Source organism: Callithrix jacchus, chromosome 2 (assembly GCF_049354715.1).
Source record: "Callithrix jacchus isolate 240 chromosome 2, calJac240_pri, whole genome shotgun sequence".
Taxonomy (NCBI): Eukaryota; Metazoa; Chordata; class Mammalia; order Primates; family Cebidae; genus Callithrix; species Callithrix jacchus.
The window spans coordinates 150621063-150642614 of NC_133503.1; the positions used below are offsets into that span (position 1 = coordinate 150621063).

General features: G+C 37.5%; 1 protein-coding gene across 14 annotated transcripts in view; it reads left to right on the forward strand.

The window, feature by feature from the left end:
* The window catches only part of PDE4D (phosphodiesterase 4D), a 1594380-nt gene that overhangs the window by 1336917 nt on the left and 235911 nt on the right, over positions 1-21552 (forward strand). For all 14 annotated transcript variants that reach the window (XM_078365479.1, XM_078365477.1, XM_078365476.1 and 11 more), the window contains one exon: positions 18418-18454. In XM_078365479.1, coding sequence (XP_078221605.1) covers positions 18418-18454 — 37 coding nt within the window. The remainder of the gene's footprint in view (positions 1-18417; positions 18455-21552) is intronic.

The window sequence follows — 21552 nt, forward strand, 5'->3', positions numbered from 1 at the left end:
ACTGACTCTTCCTGCCTCTTGATATTTTATTTTATTTTATTTTTTGAGACGGAGTTTCGCTCTTTGTTACCTAGGCTGGAGGGCAATGGCGCGATCTCGGCTCACTGCAACCTCCACCCCCTGGGTTCAGGCAATTCTACCTCAGCCTCCTGAGTAGCTGGGATTACAGGCATGCGCCACAGTGCCCAGCTAATTTTTTGTATTTTTAGTAGAGAGAGGGTTTCACGATGTTGACCAGGATGGTCTCGATCTCTTGACCTCGTGATCCACCCGCCTCGGCCTCCCAAAGTGCTGGGATTACAGGCTTGAGCCACCGCGCCCAGCTGCCTCTCAAATGGCCATTACAGATCTCGATACTGGTTTACTCGACTGTGGATATTGTACCTAGAGGCTCTCACTTACTTTATCTCAACCCTCTTCCCTCTGTGTATTAAAGAAGACTAAAATCAAAACCATGCTTCAGTGTATTGCAAAACAGAAATATTTTGAAAAAAATTTTTTTTGAGACAGAGTCACTCTGTTGCCCAGGCTGGAGTCCAGAAGTATAATCACAGCTCGTTGTAGCCTTGAGCTCCTGGGCTCAAGTGATTCTCCCATGTCAGTGTCCCTAGTAGCCCAAACACAGGGGAATGCCATCACACCTGGCTAAATTTTTAAACTTGTTAACAGAAATGAGGTTTTGCTCTGTTGCCAAGCTGATCTCTAATTCCTGAGCTCAAGCAACACTCCTGCTTTGGCCTCCCAAAGTGCTGAAATTACAGGCAAGAGCCACTACTCATAGCCTGAACTTTAAATCTTGACAGTGGTGCATATGGTGGCATGCTGGGGAGAGGAAGAAAGTTGATTTCTACTGGAGATAACCAATAGGTGTTTTCCACCGCATTCTAAATACAGGTGTGTATTAATTGGTGTGCATTTTTGAATGAGTGTCATTGTTTTACTCATTTAAAAAATATCATTGGCACCTACTCCATGCCAGAGTATCCAAATTGAAGACACCATTGGTCCTTGAAAATGAGACATAAAACTTTGTTTGAAGCATGCATTCTTGTCTTTATTTACTTTTTTAAAATTCTAGATAGAAAAGTAGATGTTTCCAGCCAACACTGAGATTTCTATACTTGTTTTCACTTACACATCTATCACTTTAAATATTTACTTTTGCTTGTCAGTTGTAGCTCCTTAATGAATTGTTCTCAGTGTCTCCTTTACTGTTTTCTAAGCCATATAAGGAAAAACAGTCATACTGCTGGAACATTTATATGATGTGTTTCTTGAGATAAGATATTCCAAGGAGTGTTACTAAATCATTCTGTCTAAATCCTTGCAATATGAATCATCTAAAGATATGCTTTTACAAATAAATAGAAAGAAGGCATCAAGCAGACCCATGGTTTTTCTTTAGAAAAGTAAGTAAGGAATATCAGCCACTGGGCTTTGCTCTTGGATTCCTGGTAGTTTGTGGTATCTGAGGAAACATCCCCAATTATTCCATCTGCCTCCTGCAGCATCTCCCAGGCTTCGTGTCCACTTACTGTTAATTGTCATGAGACTTTATGGTTTTTCCTAACCTTGGGTCAAGAAAAATTTGCTGACACTGAATACTGGAAAACTGTATCTAAACATATGTAATGTGTCAGTTCCTACAACCCTCTCTTTAGATGCTGGCAACTTAAGAGCAGAAAGAGAAAGAATAGCTGCTCACTCCTCTATAAATGTGGAAAGTTGTGATGTGACAAGAAATCATTTCAGCAATTCAGTAAATGACATTGTCTCCCAGTAAATGTCATGAATGATCCCAGTTCCAAAATTTTTTAACTTGCTGTTTCACTCCCAAGGGAGAACAAAGCTGCACACAGACCTCATATTTCCTGTCTCAAAACATTCTTTCTTTGGTACTTACAGAACTTCAAATCGAATTTGTTATAACCACCAAGGTCGTCAGTTTTGCTTGTGTGGATTGGTGTGTGTGTGTGTGTGTGTGTGTGTGTGTGTGTGTGTGTGTGTTTAGCTAGTGGATAGCATATACAGAACTGAGAAAGAGTCTTGCAGGATATTCTGTTGCAGAAATAGAATACTGCAGAAATATTCTGTTGCAGAAATAGAATATTGCAGAAATATTCTATTGGACAGTGCTGTTCTAGAGTGTAAAAGATAGAGTGTACTTCTATGTGCCTTCAGAATTGTCTGAATCCATTTGAGCATATAGAAAGCAGCATGGTAGAAACAAAACAGTATTTGAACCTGGGTTCAAGTCCAGCTACAATGAATATTTCCATGCCTTGGGATTTTATGACCTGGCAAAATTTCAAAAAATACCTGGGACACTGACCTAGGGTTACTAGCTCCTTATTTTGCCAGGAAAAGAATATTATCAAGGAATTTCCCATCAATGTGTATTAATTTTATTTTTTAAAGACATGTTCACTTCAATGAAAAAGAGAATAATCTCAGAATAAAATAATTTTCCAAAAGAATATGTAGAGTTTTTTTAAAAAAATCTCACTGAATGGTCCATTTACACCCTGACTTTGACAAGGACCAATGAGCATTCTGTTGGGAAAGTGCCAGGTCATAGAGTGGCATTTGAAACCCACTGAGCTCTGTCACTTGCCAAGGGCATGACTGCCAATGAGTAACCTAAGTTGTCAGGGTCTAGATCCTTATCTTAGAATGGGAATATGAGCATCCATTTAATGCAGAGTTGTCAGAATTAAATTCAGCATGTTGGTAGAGCACCACGTCTTGCACATAGTAGGCATTCATAAAACACATTGCTCTCCTCTCTGTTTGATCAAGGGCTTCCTTTTAATCTATTGAATCCTTTCACCACATACAGACCTTTAAAATTGTTACGCTAGTTACCCATAAATCTTTTTCCCAAGAGCCCATTCTGGAGAAAAAACAAAAGAGCAGGGCCACTGACATTAAGAACAAGTCTATCAAATTAGATAAACTGTGAAAGAAGATCCTGTTCCTAGAATACAAAGTGAGGCCACTTGTGAATCTGTGCCCGTGTACCCAGCCCTTTTGCCATCCTTCTTTCCTCCATGGACGTTAGACTCTCAGCTTTGTACTCAAAACTTCTGATGATAATTTGGGACATCAGCAATCCTAGAGAAGTCTCTCCATTGGACTGGTTTTTATTAAACAAAAAAATAATAATAATCTAATATGCCTAGTGAATATGTCTACACACATGTACTAAACACTTTTTAAATTATTTAAGTGGAAAATTTTGGTGTATCATTTCAAACACAGATAGTCTTTGTGCCCTCATACAACTAACAAATATGAGGGCATTTATTGGCATCATGTATTTTCTGTAATGAAGCCTAAATTGTCTCATGACGAATAACGAGATTCCATTTCAGACTAGATTAGTTTTTGCTTAAGTTGCAGAAACTGCAGTTCCATTTGCTTTAGCATCAGTGCATGTCCTCCACAAGTGATATGAGCACACATGAACCAAAAATTAAGGATTTTTGGTTGAAAGATTTTTTTTTTGTCAAAGATGGGACCAGGCTCTAATTCTTGTTTTAAATTTATTTTGTATACATGAATGACAAATCGTAGCATTTATGATATGCAAGGTAACATTTTGATATATCCATACATTGTGAAATGATTAAATCAAGCTAATATGTCCATCACCAAACAACTTAACCATTTTTTTGTGATGAGAACATTTAAAATCTACTCTCAGAAATTAATCAGGCATACTATGCATGCTTGTTAATTATAGTCACCAGCCTGTATAATAGATCTCTTGAAATTGTTTCTTTTTGTGTGTGTGTGTGTGTGTGTGTGTGTGATAAAATCAGGGTAACTGGCTTATACGTCACCTCAAACATGTATCTTTTCTTTGTGTTGGGAACATTTCAATTATTTTTTCTAGACATTTTTGAAATATACAATAAATTATAGCTAACTATAGTCTCCCTACTATATTATTGAATACTAGCCTATACTTTCTATCTAACAGTTTTTTGGGTTTTTTTTTGACATGGAGTTTCGCTGTTGTTACCCAGACTGGAGTGCAATGGTGCCATCTCGGCTCACCACAACCTCCACCTCCTGGGTTCAGGCAATTCCCCTGCCTCAGCCTCCTGAGTGGCTGGGATTACAGGCACGTGCCACCATGCCCAGCTAATTTTCTGTATTTTTAGTAGAGATGGGGTTTCACCATGTTGACCAGGATGGTCTCGATCTCTTGACCTCCCCTCTCCTTCCTCCACACTTTTCAGCATCTAGTAACCACCTTTCTACCCTCTACTACCATGAGATCCACTTTTTCAGATTCCACATCTGAGTGAGAACCTGTGATATTTGTGTTTCTGTGCCAGGCGTCCTTCATTTAATATAATGATCTCCAGTTTCATCCATGTTGCTGTAAATAACAGATATTTCTTCTTCTTTTTTTTTAATAGTGCTGTGATGAACATATGAGTGCATGTATCTTTTTGGTAGAATGATTCATCTTTTTTTTTTTAATGGATTGGAGGTTTCAGTGGGACGGGAGAATCACAAGGAATCAGGTGTTCAGAGGAATGTATTGAGTAGAGGTGAGGAACTAGGATGTTGAAAAGTAAAAAAGGAGAGGAGAGAAAGAGGAAGAAAAAGAGGAAGAGAGAACAGGAATATTGCTTCATTCTAAAAATGGGTATTAATAATGCCCAATCAATATTTTGTGTATTTAAAATGGAGAACTCTATAAATATTTATTGAGTTTACTTGTTCCAGATCTGAGTTGAAGTCCTGGATATCCTTATTAATTTTCTGTCTCATTGAGTCTAAATCTTGTTATGGGTCTTATGTATCTGGGTATTAAGATCTCTTATTGTTGCATTGTCCTTTTACCACTGTATCTTTGTTGCTTTGAAATCTATTTTATCAAATATGAGAATTGCAACTCCTGCTTTTTGTTTATTTATTTATTTTTGCTCTCCATTTGGTTGGTAAATTTTTCTCCAAACCTTTGTTTTGAGTCTTTGTGTATCTTTGGATATACCGTTAGGTTTTGGCTGTATCTTTTGATTGGGGGATTTAGTCAATTTAAATTTAGGGTTACTGCCATTTGATTTTAACTGGCTGTTTGATCCATTTGTTGGTGTAAATTCTTCTTTATGTTGATGCTCTTTACTTTTTGGTATATTTTTAGAAAGGCTCATACTGGTTGTTCCTTTCTATGTATAATGCTTCTTTCAGACATTCTTGTAAAGCAGGCCTGGTGGTAATAAAATCTCTGAGTACTTGCTTGTTCATAAAAGATTTTTCCTTCAGTTGTGAAGCTTAGTTTGGCAGAATATGAGATTCTAGGCTGAAAGTTTTCTTCTTTAAGTATGTTGAATATTGGCCCCCACTCTCTTCTGGCTAGTAGGGTTTCTGCTGAGAGATCTGCTGTAAGTCTAATAGGCTTCCCTTTCTGGGTAACCTGGCCTTTCTCTCTGGCTGTTCTTAGTATCTTCTCCTTCATTTCAATCCTGGTGAATCTAACAATTATGTGCCTTGGGGTTGCTCTTCTTGAGGAATATCTTTGTGGTGTTCTCTGTATTACCTGGGGTTGAATAGAGTGTCCTGCTTTGCTAGATTGGGAAAATTTTCCTGGATAATATCCTGAAAAGTATTTTCCAGCTTGGATTCATTCTCTCCATCACATTCAGGTACACCAATCAAACGTAGATTGGGTCTTTTCACATAGTCCCATATTTCTTGGAGACTTTGCTCATTCATTTTCATCCTTTTTTCTCTATTCTTGTCTTGTCATTTTATTTCATTAAGTTGGTCTTCAACCTCTGATATCCTTTCTTCTGCTTGATCCATTCTGCTATTTAAACTTGTGCATATTTCACTAAGTTCTCGTGTTGTATTTTTCAACTCCGTTAGTTCATTTATATTCCTCTCTATATTGTCTATTCTTTTCAGCATTTCGTCAAACCTTTTTTCAAAGTTCTTAGTTTCTTTACATTGGGTTAGAACAAGTTCTTTTAATTCCCAGAAGTTTCTTATCATCCACCTTCTGAAGCCTACTTCAGATAATAGAGCACAGTCCTTTTCCATCAGGGCTTGTTCCGTTGCTGATGAGGAACTGCAATCCCCTGTAGAGGGAGAGGGGTTCTGATTTTGGGTATGCTCAGCCTTCTTAGGCTGGTTTTTTTCCCTTTATTATAAATTTATCCATCTGTCGTCTTTACAATTACCACCTTTCTAATTAGGTTTCTGAGTCGACGTCCAATTTAGTGATTCCCAGTGCTGGGAGTCAAGCAACCCACTGCGCCGGCCAAAATAGCAGCGATAAGACTGATGGTGCTCTTCTGCCCGGGAATCTCTGGTCTGGCTTCCTTCTTGAGTCCGCAACAAGCGGCTCTGCCTTCCCGGAGCTCCAAACACCGGTCAGTAAGGGAACCAGTCCCGTTTACTCTTCATGAAGAGCTGCCGCACCAAGGCGCCGGCAAAACCGCTACGCCGGCCACAAGAGTCGTGCTGGCGACCCGTGGGGCTCCTCCACTAGAAATCTGCTGGTCCGTGAGCGACGAAAATTCGTCTGAAAGTGTGGCGTCCTCTCATTCTCTGAGCTTTCACTGGGAGCTACAATCCTGAGCTGTTAGTGATCAGCCATCTTGGATCTCTCTCCGAAATTGTTTCTTTTTTGACAGAAACTTTGTACTCTTTCACCAACATCTCCCATTCCACATCTTCCCATTTTCCCCCAGGCCCTGCCCCAGTCCCTGGTAAACATCATTCTACTCTATGCTTCTATAAGTTTGATTTTGTTTTAGGTTCCACATATGTGTGAGATCACATGGTATTTATCTTTTTTGCCTGGCTTATGTCACTAAGCATAATGTATTCTAGGTACCTCCATATTGTCACAAATGGCAGGATAACCCGTTTTTAAGCCTGAGTAGGATTCTATTGTGTGTATACATATGTGTGTGTGTATATATCTATATTACATTTTCTTTAATCATTCATCTGTTGTTGGACACTTAGGTCAGTTCCATATTTTGGCTATTTTGGGACTACTGCTGCAACAAACATGGGCATGCAGGTATCTCTGACATACTGATTTCATTTTCTTTGGATATATACCCAGAAATAAAATTGCTGGATCACATGGTAGTTTTATCCTTAATTTTTTGAAGAGCCTTCATACTGTTTTCCATAGCGACTGTATTAGTTTACAACAGTGTAAAAGGGTTTCCTTTTCTCCGCATCCTCACCAACATTTGTTACCTTTTTTGATAAAAGCCATTCTTATAGGTGTCAGGTGATATCTCATCATGGTTTTAATTTGCATTTCACTTAAGATTGGTTATGTTGAGCAATTTTTCACATACCTGTTAACTTCTTTTGTAGATCTTGTTTTGATTTTATTTTTTTTGTAGAGAGGGGGGTCTTGCTATGTTGCCCAAGCTGGTCTCAAACTCCTGGGCTTAAGCTGTTCTACTTCCTCAGCCTCCCAAGGTGCTAGGATTACAGGTATGAGCCATTGTGCCAGGCCATTGTTTTGAGACTGACCTATTCAAGTTTTTTGCCCATTTTAAAATCAGATTATTTGTTTATCTTGCTATTGAGTTGTTTCTTAATTTTTAAAATATTAATAAGATGTGAGCCAATGGTTTAAATTTCAGAAAACTAAATATCTTTGAAGGTCACTGTATTAGTCTGTTCTTACTCTGCTGATAAAGACATACCCAAGACTGGGCAACTTACAAAAGAAAGAGGTTTAAATGGACTCACAGTGCCATGTGGCTGGGGAGTCCGCACAATCATGGGGGAAGGCAAGGAGTAGCAATTCACATCTTACGTGTATGGCAGCAGGCAAAGAGAGACAGCTTGATCAGGGGAATGCCTCTTTCTTAAAAATCAGATCTCATGAGACTCATTCACTATCAGGAGAACAGCTCAGGAAAAACCCGCCCACATAATTCAATAATCTCTCACCAGGATCCTCTCACAACATGTGGGAATTGTGGAAGTTACAATTCAAGATGAGATTTGGGTGGGGCCACAGCCAAACCATATCAGTCACATTCTTTTCTAAAGTTAAATGATATTTTTAATCATATAAAACATAGCTTAAATATGCAATGTTAACAGCATAGATGTTCTTTAAAGACTCTTCCTATGGAGTAGTATAGGCAAAATAATAAATTCCCTTAATGCTGATTAAGAATGGTGGTAGGCTGTTCTTCCATAGTATCTTTCCCTATTTGAAACATAGAAGCCAGAAAACCAAAATGCCTATGTCAAAAGAATGAGAGCTCACAGAGTCTCCCTGGGATTCTACACACACACACACACACACACACACACACACACACACACGTATATATAATATATAAATATATAAATTTACATATATTTTTGTATTAGTGTATATGTGCATATATGCTATTTTTAGGAGGCCTTTGTTACATGTGACTAACATACAGTCTTGCTACATTTTGAATATGGACAGATGTTACTTTACTATCACCCAGAACTAGAACCTGGATGAGAAACCAAAAATTACTTTACTATTTAATTTTAGGATTATATAACATGAAAATTTTTAATTATGCCAAGCTTGTTTTGTTTTATAAGTTGTTGGTATTGTCGTGTTGCTTTGATTTTGTTTGATTTTGGTATTTTATTTTGCATTTATGTTTAAACTCTTCCACTCATTGTCTTTAGTGTATCATCTCTTTGAAATGGACAGTGTACTAAAGAGTAAGCACTGTTTTGGATAAATTTTGGCATTAAAGAGTGCATCCTAGATGCAAAATTGTATAGTATTTGAGAGCAGAGCTCCAAAGCCATATGGCCTAAATTTGAATCCTGACTCTGTCACTCATGGGCATGTGGTTTTGTATCCTTTGTGGGCCTCCTTTTTCAAATCTACAAAAGTAGTTTAATCAGAGGTAACAATTTTAAAGTGCTTTGCACAGTGCTTGGCACAAAGTAACCATTTGACAAATATTACTTACATTGTTGTTGTTGTTTTTTTTTCCTTTTTTTGAGACGTTTCGCTCTTGTTACCCAGGCTGGAGTGCAATGGCACGATCTCGGCTCACCACAACCTCCGCCTTCTGGGTTCAAGCAATTCTCCTGCCTCAGCCTCCCGAGTAGCTGGGACTACAGGCACGCACCACCATGCCCAGCTAATTTTTGTATTTTTAGTAGAGACGGGATTTCACCTTGTTGACCAGGATGGTCTCGATCTCTTGACGTCGTGATCCACCCGCCTCGGCCTCCCAAAGTGCTGGGATTACAGGCGTGAGCCACCACGCCCAGCCATCGTTGTTGTTTTCTAATGATAACTATTTATAGTATTATTTATAATATCATTGGATATTTGTACTCTGACTTTTTAAAAGAATTCTAGCCAGGCGTGGTGACTCATGCCTGCCATCCCAGCACTTTAGGAGGCTGAGGTGGGTGCATCACTTGAGCCCAAGAGATTGAGGCCAACCTGGGCAATATGGTGAAACCACATCTCTGCAAAAATTAGCTGGGCATGGTGATGCATGCCTGTAGTCCCAGCTACTTGGAAGAGGGTGATGTGGGAGGATTGCTTGAGCCCAGTAAATTGAGGCTGCAGTGGGCTATGATCACACCACTGCACTCCAGCCTGGGCCATTAAGTTGGACCCTCATCTAAAAAAAAAATTCTAGCCTTCTTTAGAAAATAAAAATAGTGGTTTGCACCTGTAGTTCCAACTGCTTGGGAGGCTGAGGCAAGAGGGTCGCTTGAGTCTGCAGTGAGCTGTGAATTGTGCCACTGCACTCCAGCCTGGGCAACAGAGTGAGATCCCACATCTTTTTTAAAATTTTTCAAAAGAATAGAAAGAAAAAACAATGGTAACATGTTACAAATGCCTCCAGTGCTGAAACTAACAGGGTGTCCACTCACTTTGTTGGACATCAGTAAGAGACTTCAGGACAAATTGCCACTCAAGTCTATGAGGCTATTACAATTTGAGGGCAAAGAAAGAGTAAAAAGCACATGAGATAATCTATTTCCTCATAAAGTTAAGAATTTTAATGGACAGGTGTGCATTCATTCACCTGGTTTTGTATAATAGAATGTTAGCTATTTGTCTGTTAAAATTGAGGAAAGGCCTATGATTTGGGGCCTCTTTTTCATGATAGTGTGGAATACAGATCTCATGTGCTCCTTAAATGGGGGTAAACATTTCAATTTGATGACTGATACGTACATTTAGAATGATCGAAACACCAACAAGGCTGCATACACAGATATACAAACACGTGGCTTGAGTTTGGCACTGAAAAGTTTCCATTTGGAAGCTATTACCTCACACAATACTAAACAGCTTTCATTTTACTCATACATTAATTGATGTTTTCTTTGATTTTCAGTAAAAGGTTGCTGGACATGCTTGCCAAAATGAAAGTTTTGGTAGTTGTGTTTTTAGTACAAGTTTTTGTGTAAATAATTTTAATTCTAAGTGACAATAGCTTCAAAGAGGAAAAGCACGTTAACTTGTAACTGAGGTTGGCTTTATTACATTAGGAACTTTATTCCCAGGGTTTCACAGATAGACATACTGCTTAATTTATTTTGACTTAAATGGAGCTAGTTTTAAACTTAAAGGCCAAGCAATACAGAGGATCTGTACCTTCAAGTGTGTCTAATACCAAGGAAACAGTTTTTAATGTATTTTTGGTCTTGTTTACTAAATAGATTACTTAGAGTTTATCAAAAAACTTAATGCCTCCTTTATAAGTAATTTTAAATCATTATATTCTTAAATTTATAATTTGTCAGAGTGAACATTATTTTTGGGAAAACAAATCTCTTTTAAATACTATCTATGAAAGAATAATTTGGTTTTGCAAACTTTTTTTGGTAGTCACATTTTACAGAATAATTTTATTGTCTGAAATTAGAGTTTCATGACTTTAAGAGGGTAGCAATACAAAATGTTTAACACTCCTATGAATTCCCTATGCAGCCCAGTTTCTCATGTAGCATTTTGATATTTAGCTTTGTCTTATGAATATTTAATTAAAATAAGCCTATTTCCTTTAATAAATAGCTTCTTAAAAATGAATGAATGATAAATGAACTGAAATTAGTCTGAAAAACCCATATGATTATTTTTAAATTTTATTTTAAAATAGAATCAATGCTCACATTTTAATACATGCAGATTCACATAACTCGAAAAATTTTAGAGATTACCAAATATAGATTGGAATAATTAAAAGTATTTTAAAAGAATAAAAGCATGTAGAATTACTTATGGTTCATTAATGTTTAATGCTAAAAGCAGGATATACATTTGAATATACACTAAGATTCTAATTCTATAAGGAAGTATGTATTCCATAATAGTCACATACTGTGTTACATATATGTGCTCACATACATGCAGTGGGAAAATGTTATCAGTAGTTATCTTTGGATGGTTCTTTAAGTTCTTCTACATCTCCCAAAGTATGTATATGTATGTGTATACTTCCTATATATGTATGTAGAAGTATGGAAATATAAAACAAACACATAATATAACCTACTTGATCCGTGTGTCTGTGTTTGTGTGTGTGTGTGTGTTTTGCATATATGGGTGCATACACACACACATACATATATACATGAAATATTAATTTAAACACCCCATAGACTGAGACAAGGACATCGCTTGAGCCCAGGAGTTCAAGGCCAGACTGGGCAACATAGCAAACCTCCAAGTCATTAGAAAAAAAAAGATTAGATTGAAAAAAGTTGTGTGCGTGTGTGTGTGTGTGTGTGTGTGTGCCTGTGCATGTATGGGTATATGTATAAATACACATACACACACACACACACACAGATCAAGTAAGTTATGTGTTTACTATTTGTTGTATATGTCCATACTTCTATGAAAATGGGACTGGAGAGTTGTGAGTAGACATGGCTCCTCCTATAGCTCATCCTTGGATGTTGTCAAATAGCCTAGGCCCCCAGAAATATTTGTATATTCATTTAAAAATTAGAACATACTTGTTTCTCTATAATTCTAAAAGAAGTGGTCAAGAATGAATTGATGGGTGGATGATAGTTTTTAGTCTCAGGGAAGACAGATACTAAGGATTTCAAAATTATCAAAATTTTGGCCTTATAATATATTTCAAAACGTTTATTTTAATTTTCTGTGTTTATCAGTGTCCTAATCCTATTGACAAACTTCAAAGGCAAATATCTTTCCAGTAAGAGTGAGTGAAGCACAGAAGATGACAGAAGTTGGCACAAGATTTCGTTCACCCTGCGCGATGGTGCATACCCGTAGTCCTAGGCACCCCATAGACTGAGAGGAGGGTCATTTGAGCTCAGGAGTTCAAGGCCAGTCTGGGCAACATAGCAAACCTCCATGTCATTAAAAACAAAAACAAAAACAAAAAAACACAAAGATTAGATTCCAGTGTAAGCTCCAGCCTATGACTTCTTCAAAGTGCTAGTTCATGCAATCCTTTGTCATGCTAAAAATTGCAATGTGCGATATTCAGAAGCAGTATGCCTTACATGGCCACTAATGCTTTAAATATCGTAGGTTGGGGGGGTCTTTGTTCCATAAAGTAAAAACTTTCTTCTAATTAACCGTATCACCTTTTCTTTATGATTTAGTAATAGTAAAGCAGAGAAAGGTTGCCACCTAGTGTATTTAAGATTTCAACCAATCTTGAACTTGTTTAGGAAATTATATTTTCAGGTGCTGATGTTGGTTTAACTTATTTTTTTAAGATGACAACAGGCTTTTTCATATTTAAGTACTTGAACCATTTATAGATCCCAACGAAGTCTCCATAGGAGTGTGGGCATCTGGATTTCTTGCTTTCAGTGTCTTGCTTGTTTCTGTCTTCTTATTACAGAAAGAATAAGGGTAGAAAATAAAGTGATAACACAGAAGTAAAGGATGGCAGAGGGGATAGAGAATAGAAGTTCTTGACTCTACTGCCATTTCTCTTGTGGAAAAAAAAAAAAAATAGTGTACTGTTGAGCCTTGCATTCTCCTGCCTCCAGCAGCGCTAGCTCAGGACTCAGCAAGTCTTTATCTTTGGGAAAGGCAAGGCACCCTGGGACTCATGAAGATGACTCTGGTTCAGTTCCTGGTAACCAGAGGTGGCAGAGCATGTGGCGTCTCCTTGGACATCATGAAACTTAAGACCAGTGTGACACTGACTCCCACACTGACCTGTGATGGCTCATCCTGTCTGTTCTAGAAGTTTCTGCACTTGGATTCTACTGTGACTGTGACCTGGGCACCAATCTGTTCACCCGCATACATACTTACATACATACAGACAGACACACAGTGTCAAAATGACTTTTTTTCTGAGCCTTGCTATGCCTCATTCTCCACCTGTCCCCCATGAACACTCCAGTTTTTTTTTGAGACAGATTCTCGCTCTGTCTCCCAGACTGGAGTGCAGTGGCACAATCTTGGCTCACTGCAACCTCACCCTCCCGGATTCAAGCAATTCTCTCCCTCAGCCTCCCATGCAGCTGGGATTATAGGTGTGTGCCATCACGCCTGGCTAATTTTTGTATTTTTAGTAAAGACGGGGTTTTACCATCTTGGCTAGGCTGGTCTTAAACTCCTGACCGCATGATCCACCCACGTCAGTCTCCCAAAGTGCTGGCATTATAGTCGTAACCCACCACGCCTGACCAAGAGCTGTATTTTCCTTATAACAGATCCCAGCTGTTTTTGTTAAGGGTTATTGTTGTTATATTTATTTTTATTTAAATAAAAGTCAATACTGCATTATCCTCACCCAAAATTCACATTACCAGGAGGTGCAATTTCAAGTGTCCAGGCAATGATAATCAAGCTTCTCAGTCACACTTTATAGGAGACCCTAATTGTCTCTTTCCATCTCAGGAAGCCCCAATTTATTACATTTATTATAATCCCTCCCAACCCCACTTTACTTGGCAAGGCACTTTAAATAAAGTTTCTTTTTGGTAAAATTGTTCAGGTGCAAAATTTCAGAATCATTTTATTTCATGGGAATTATTTTAGCATGTGTTATTATTCAATTCATTGAAACCCACACATACTTTAAGCCAAATCATATTCACAAAGTGAATCTTCTGTTGATCTTAACTACCAGATCTGTTTTTAAATTATTAAAAGCAATTTGTATGACACAATTAAAAGATGTTTGTATCATATTTATTTTCTTCTAACCACAGATAAAAATACGTTTTACCTGCCTCATTATACTAGTAAGAGTATGTCTGAAGAGATTTGTTTTAATATTGAGTTGAGGACTTAGACAAAAATTGTTTAATTATATGTTAGGTACATATTCAGAGATAATTTAAGCATTACATACTTTTGAAAATAAATGAATAGGATATAACCTCTTTATTGAGGACATCTGCCACCGAAATACTAGGAATACATTTTACTGTTACTAAAATGAAACTATCTTGAGATATTTGGCAGAAACCATTGCTGGGCAATTTATTAAAAAATAACATATTTCCTTCAGTAAAAGTATAACTTTCTTTCTTTATGCTTTCATAGGAAGTCAAGCAAGACTGGTAAATCACTTAAATATTGTATATTCTAAGTATATAATTTGTAAGACTTGTGAAGGAAATACAACCGAAGAAAAAATTTAAACATTTTAATAAATATGCAACCCTTTTGAGTTGTGAAAGATTCAAATCCAATGTAATCTATGTACAAGATTAGGGGACATATTTCCATGGATTCATTTCAGATTGATAATGTGCCCTGGCCAAGATAACTTAGTTCTGAAAAAATAAACTTCATAGTAGGATAAATAGAAAGAATAAATGAAAGAAGACACTATAGCTTGGGACAATTACATGTTATTTCAATTTTGGCTGTCTGAACTGCCTCTCGTCCATTTAACAATCTGTCTTCAGCTTGGCCATGCAGTGAGTCAGACTAATAGTCTATCGAACTGGCCAATCAAGTAGGCATATATGGCATGTCTTTTCTCCTTTTGTAATATACCTTCCATCACTGAATTTTTAATAACATTTTTTAATCTCAGAAACTATTGAACTATCTTGAATGCAATATATGTAGTATATACAGCTATTGAAAATGTCTGTTGTGTTTGGACTTCTAATGCACTACACAGTTTACTGATTTCTCCATGACTCACAAGAATGTTTGGTTTCAAATGAACCCTAAAGGTGCCTTTGTCTTTGTATGTGTAGAAAGCTGTCAAATGATGTAGTACTTAGCTCTGGATTTTGTATTCATGCTTTTTAAACACTGGTGTATCCGGAAGTATTTCTTAGTTGTTTTGTGGGAGTCAGGCTACTTTTTCAAAATAAGTACATAAGAAAAAAGCTGTCAAATGCTGTAGTACTTAGCTCTGGATTTTGTGTTCATGCTTTTTAAACACTGATGTATCTGGAAGTATTTCTTAGTTGTTTTGTGGGAGTTAGGCTATTGTTTCAAAATAAGTACATAAGAAAAATTGTAGCACTACATTTTGCCTATATGACACAGCCAGAGGCAATGTCAGAATGGTAGGTCAAGGAAGAAATGTAGCTGGCCAGCCCTGGCATCATTTTGAAATTTGTACTTATTGGGCTATTTTCCTAGAGCTTTATTTTTAATCTTTTTAAGCTGTTTCACAGGAATCCGCCAATGCATAGCATAAAAAGGGACCATTCCAGGCATGGCTGTGCTGCTTACTACCTGCGTGTCTTTGTGTTAAGTCTCTTAAACAATTTGAGCTACAATTTTCTCATCTGAAAAATGGGAGTAATATCACCTACCTTGCAATATTGTTGGAATAGTTGATATTGTATATAAAATATACCTGCCATGATAACATTCTTTTTACTTTTGTAAATGTTTAAAATTTTCATAACTTTTTTTCCCTAGAACTTTTTCTTTCCCCCAGAGCTTTTAATGCTGTCATCTTCCCTCTCTCTCTCAACTACCACTGATTTAGTTTAGGTCCTCATCTCTTCTGTTCTCTACACTGGTCTCCATGCTTCCACTTTTGCCCCTTTAAAGCCCTCAATCTTTTATAGACCTGTCACAGGGGCTCAATAGTTCTTCTTAACGAAGTATCAGTTTTCTGAGTGTTTGCAATTTCCTGACTGCATAGCAAGCAAAAACCATTATGATTTAAAACTATTTACTACTGCTAATTATTATTATAGCAATGTTTTTTTGAATATTTACTGTGTGGTAGCACATTTTTCAGCACTTAACATTATTAATTTATTGAATCCCAAAACAACACTATATGTATGAGCTATTATCTCCATTTTACAGAAGAGGTGACCAAGGGAAAGGGAAGTTTAATAACTTGCACAAGTTCACACACCTAGTATGTGGCAGAACTGAAATTCCAACCCAAACTTCCATCAGAGAGTAAAATCCCAGTTCTTGTACATGTCGTGCAAGGTCTCCATGATCTGCAGCCTGGCTCATTACCACCCACGATTCTGGCATTTCCTGCCTTGCATGGCCTTCTCTAGAATCACTGAGCTTCTCATTGCAGCTCCTTATCTGCTTCTTCCTCATCTAGGCAACTGCTAGGCTTTCTTGGCTTCATCCCTCCCTGCTGGCTCCCTGGGGCACAGTGGCCTCCTTACCACTTCAGTGCACCAGGCCTGCTCACACCCTGCACCATTATTCTAGGAAAGAGCCTCTCTGGGCCTGACCTCCGAAGACTTTTTTTTTCTTTTTCTGAGAGTTATGTAAATTATTTATTGATAACAGAAGAATAGTATCTTAGTCCAGTTTCTGTTACTATAACAGAGTAGTACAGACAGGGTAATTTATATAGAAAAGAAGTATATATCTTACAGTTCTAGAGGCTGGGCAGTCCAAGGGCATGGCATCAGCCTCTGATTAGTGCATTTGGGATGCATCATCCCAAAGGATGGAAAGATGGAAGGGCAAGTGAGCACATGTGAAAGAAAAAGCATGAGGGGCTGGGCTCACTTTGTAACAACCCACTCAAGATAACTAACCCACTCCCACCATAACAGCATTAATTCATTCCAGAGCGTGGAGCCCTCATGACCTAATTACTTCTTGCAGACCTTCACCTCTTAATACTGTTACAATGGCAATTAAACTTCAAGATGAGAAAATACCTTTTTTGATTGAAATCCTGCCTCTACTACTTATTAGCTTTTACAACTTATGCCCTCTCTGAACCTCAGTTGCCTCCTCTATAAAATGATCATGAAACCCAATGTCCTACTTTCTTATTGTTCTAGAGTTCTATGAATAATCTCTATAAAGAGCAGGTGCCTCTTGAAAAACATGCTTCTGGAACTAAGAGGGTGTAAAATAACACATGCTTCTTTTAAATTGCTTTTTACCTTCTTTTGGTTTTATTTCCCACATTTTAATTTTCAAGATCTCCACATGGTTTGATGATGACCACACCATCTCGTCTAGCTATTGGTAACAATTTATTTAGTGACATCGTCCATCCGCTCCCTGTACCACGTCATATTTCATGGGTGATGTTTGGGGTCACTCGAGTCCTTTTCAGATCGTTCATGAGTGAGTGAAAAGTTTATTTGCCCTGTTCTCAGTTAGGGTCATGTCCAGGAAGCTGTCTGTGTTGAATAACAGCATTCACATTTGATTTAAGAACTTTAGCTAGCTAGATAAAGAAATAGCTGATGGTGACTCTGGAAATCCTTCTCTCAAATTATTCATGCGAAGAAATACCACAAAAGAACACTGGGCCCCAGTTTCTCACTTTCCTCTAACTAGAATGTTGCACAACTTTCCTTGCCTTTCCCTGTCCCTCCAAGACACGTCATGCTGACACCTCGCTCCCATACCCCAGGCACCGTGTAGCTGGAGTTGTGCAGCAACAGCACACACGGAGTAACATTCCCCAGTAACTACAGTGGCTGGGATGTGAGTCAGTTGAAACTTTCAGTGGGTTTTTATTAGTGTATGATGCAGTCCCATGTCATCTACAGTTCCTAGCCTGTCCAAGACTTTACATGGGATGATGTGGAACACTCCATACTAATCACCTTCAAATGTTAGATGGTCAAGGGTTCTCTCACTGAAGTCGCTGCAGTGGCTGGTTCCTTCTGTAGCACTCCTTACTAATAACTATAGAAAGAAGCCAAAAGTAAAACTCAGGCCCCACTGCTGCAACACGATTTCTACTACTGCATATGCTGTGTACCTAAAAAGCAACAGTGACTCTGGCTGATGATCAAGAAGCCCCTCTGTTTACCCAGGGAGTTGGACAATGGTTAACATCCCCGAAGACGTATCTTTAACCCAGTTGCTGGGAAGAACATGTGCTGAAGAATAAGGATGGAATCACTGTAATTCTCTATGGGAATTCATGAAAATGGAACTTGCCATTTAATATTGATAAACACCGAGCACAGATTATTGCTGACTTCTAATGTGGGATTTGGTTTATTTTTCAGACACGGAGATGACTTGATTGTGACTCCATTTGCTCAGGTAAGCACAGCTTGGTGAATGGGCAGGTTTCTCACAGATATAAAAATTTGATTTGGGGAATTAGTTCTGGTTATTAATTTAATTTAATTTTAAATCAAGCGCAAATATAAATACAAATTCTTGGTTCATTCAAGCAATTCAAAGGCAATGCTAGAGAAAGTGACTTTGGCTATATTAATCTGTTTCCTGTAAACCCATAGACCCAAAGAGTGTATTTGCTTCAAATAACAAATGAGCTAAGGGATATACTTAATTGGACCTATGTTTCCTTAACTGACATAAGTACTAGAAGCAGAAGGCTGTATCATGGCTTAAGTTACAGTTAATATAATACGGTACATGATTAGTGCTTGAAATTCAATATTCCAATTCAACCCAATACTTTATCTTTTTTTTTACATATCTCATTTGTACAAAAATTTACCTGATATGTTGATGTTTACTTGTTCCTTCTAGGCATACAAGTTATGAAAATACTTTACATGACATAGATACAAGAAGGTGATAAAATGATCTAAAATGTTTTGGAATATATATATGAAAGGGTTGATGACCAGTTGTTATATGTATTGACCAATACTTCTCAACCCTACCTGCATGTTAGATTAACCTAGAGACCTCTTATCCCAAGATTAACCTAGAGACCTCTTATCCTGGTACCCAGGCTGCAGCTCTGGTCAATTAAATTTTTTAAAATGGTGATCTGATCCAAGGATCTGTATTTGTTAAAGTCCTCAGTATTTTTCCAGTGTGCAAAAGTCGAGAGCCCCTGGTATAGACAACTAAGGACGGAATGAAATAAAGCTGATTTAACCTGGGGCATGAAGCAGGTTTAAAGCCAACACTGACGGCTAAGAAATGTTAAATATTGAAATGCAAGTAATCCTGAGAGGTTGTAAAAGTTACAATCAGGCCTATAACATAAATTATAATCAGGCCTGTGTCATACATTAAGGTGCTCTTGCACCTTGGACAACTCACTTAGATTTTGGGGGTCCTCTTTTTTCCAGCTGGTAAAGTTAGGGCACTGAGCTGGATGAAGGACAGTCAGATCTAGTTAAAACACTTTCACCTCCTCTTGCCAAGTAAATGGACTTGAGTGAGTCACTGAACTTTTCCAAGCCTGGTCTCTTCCGCTGTTAAATAACAGCTCCAAAAGTACCCATCTCATAAGGTTGCTAAGACACTGAAATGATAGAAGGCTTATAAAACGCTAGGCACAATTGCTAGAAAATATAATACTAAAGGAAATTTTAATTGTAATTGGTTTAAATGTATAGAGCTTAAAATGTTCTTTGATCTGTAAAATGTCATATTATTTTTAAAAAGTGGATAATAGGGTCTAGATAGTAGGATTATGTATAGTTCTACTTTTTAAAATTTCCTGAACTTTTATTACTGTAACTTAGACCTAAAATATAATCAATCCATCAGTAATATAATGTATAATGGTGCCTTTTTAAATTAATGCAGGCAATTAAAAATAAAATACAACCACCATCCTTTTCAAATGGTTAACATGTTGTTTGCTGAAGGTTTTGCTGGAGATTATGAATTCTTTTTAGTACCTGTATTTCTATGTCCAAAAAATTTACACTTAAATGATTTTTGTTTTTTGAGACAGAACTTGGCTCACTGCAACCTCCGCCTCCCAGGTTCAAGCAATTCTCCTGCCTTGGCTTCCCGGATAGCTGGGACTGCAGGTGCACACCACCATGCCCAGCTAGTTTTTTTGTATTTTTAGTAGAGACAGGGTTTCACCATGTTGGCCAGGATGGTTTTGATCTCTCTTTTTTTTTTTTTTTTTTTTTTTTTTTTGAGACGGAGTTTAGCTCTTGTTACCCAGGCTGGAGTGCAATGGTGCGATCTCGGCTCACTGCAACCTCCGCCTCCTGGGTTCAGGCAATTCTCCTGCCTCAGCCTCCTGAGTAGCTGGGATTACAGGCATGCGCCACCATGCCCAACTGATTTTTTGTATTTTTAGTAGAGACGGGGTTTCACCATGTTGACCAGGATGGTCTAGATCTCTTGACCTCGTGATCCGCCCGCCTCGGCCTCCCAAAGTGCTGGGATTACAGTCTTGAGCCACCGTGCCCGGCACACTTAAATGATTTAATAATATTACATGATAGCAAAATCTTATAAAGCTAGAGGTTTTTAATAACTGTAGAAAACTTATCATTCTATAAGAGCTGAAAGAGAGGTGAACAGACAAAATAAGGCATAACAATGTAAGTAATGTTACCAAACATAAAACCAGTCATTCCAATTTGAGTTCATTCAGGTAGCTATTCTTGTTTCTAACCAAACTATCTAGGTATTATTATAAGAAAATGTGTATATAAATATTTAAAAAATGAAAAATATTCTGTGTATGATATCTGGTCTTCTTTCTTCAAGTAATGTTTATTAATCTGCAACAAATAGATTCATAAATTGGACTTGAACCCTGCCATCAGTGCTCTTAAATCTAAAGAAATATGGTCTTCTACCTGATTGGACATTTTCGGTAGTGTACTTATAATCTCCAAGAAAGGAATTTCAAGATATTGGGAAATACACAGTTAGATAATTTATCCATGTTAGTAATCTATTTAAATTTAAAAGATGTATACTTAATGTACTTGAAATTAGAACTTTAAATATAAATCAACTTTGTATAATTTCTAGGCATATTTGATGCCTAAAAATAATCCCATAATATATTAAGACTTTGCTTGTGATTGGCTAAGCGACTCAGAACACCTTAGAGAGGGTGGTCATTACTCGAGAGGCTGCAGATTTTTTTTAAGTGGCTTCATCATAGTTTTTACAAGTGGCCTTTTACCGGAGTGTAAGATCTGGAAAGCCCCACTAGAATTAAAAACAAAACAAAACAACTGTTCAACCCTGAAGAGTTTCACCACTGGTAGAGCATCTATGGGGAGGCAGGTAAGAGAGAAGTCCCAGTGAATACGTTTAGGTGACCTTCTCTTAAACCCTGTTGGACGTGATTGGCATATTTTGCTGACCCAATCATTAATTCCTCAAATTTTTTCTTTTCTTTTTCTTTTTTTTTTTTTTTTTTTTTTGAGATGGAGTTTCACTCTTGTTACCCA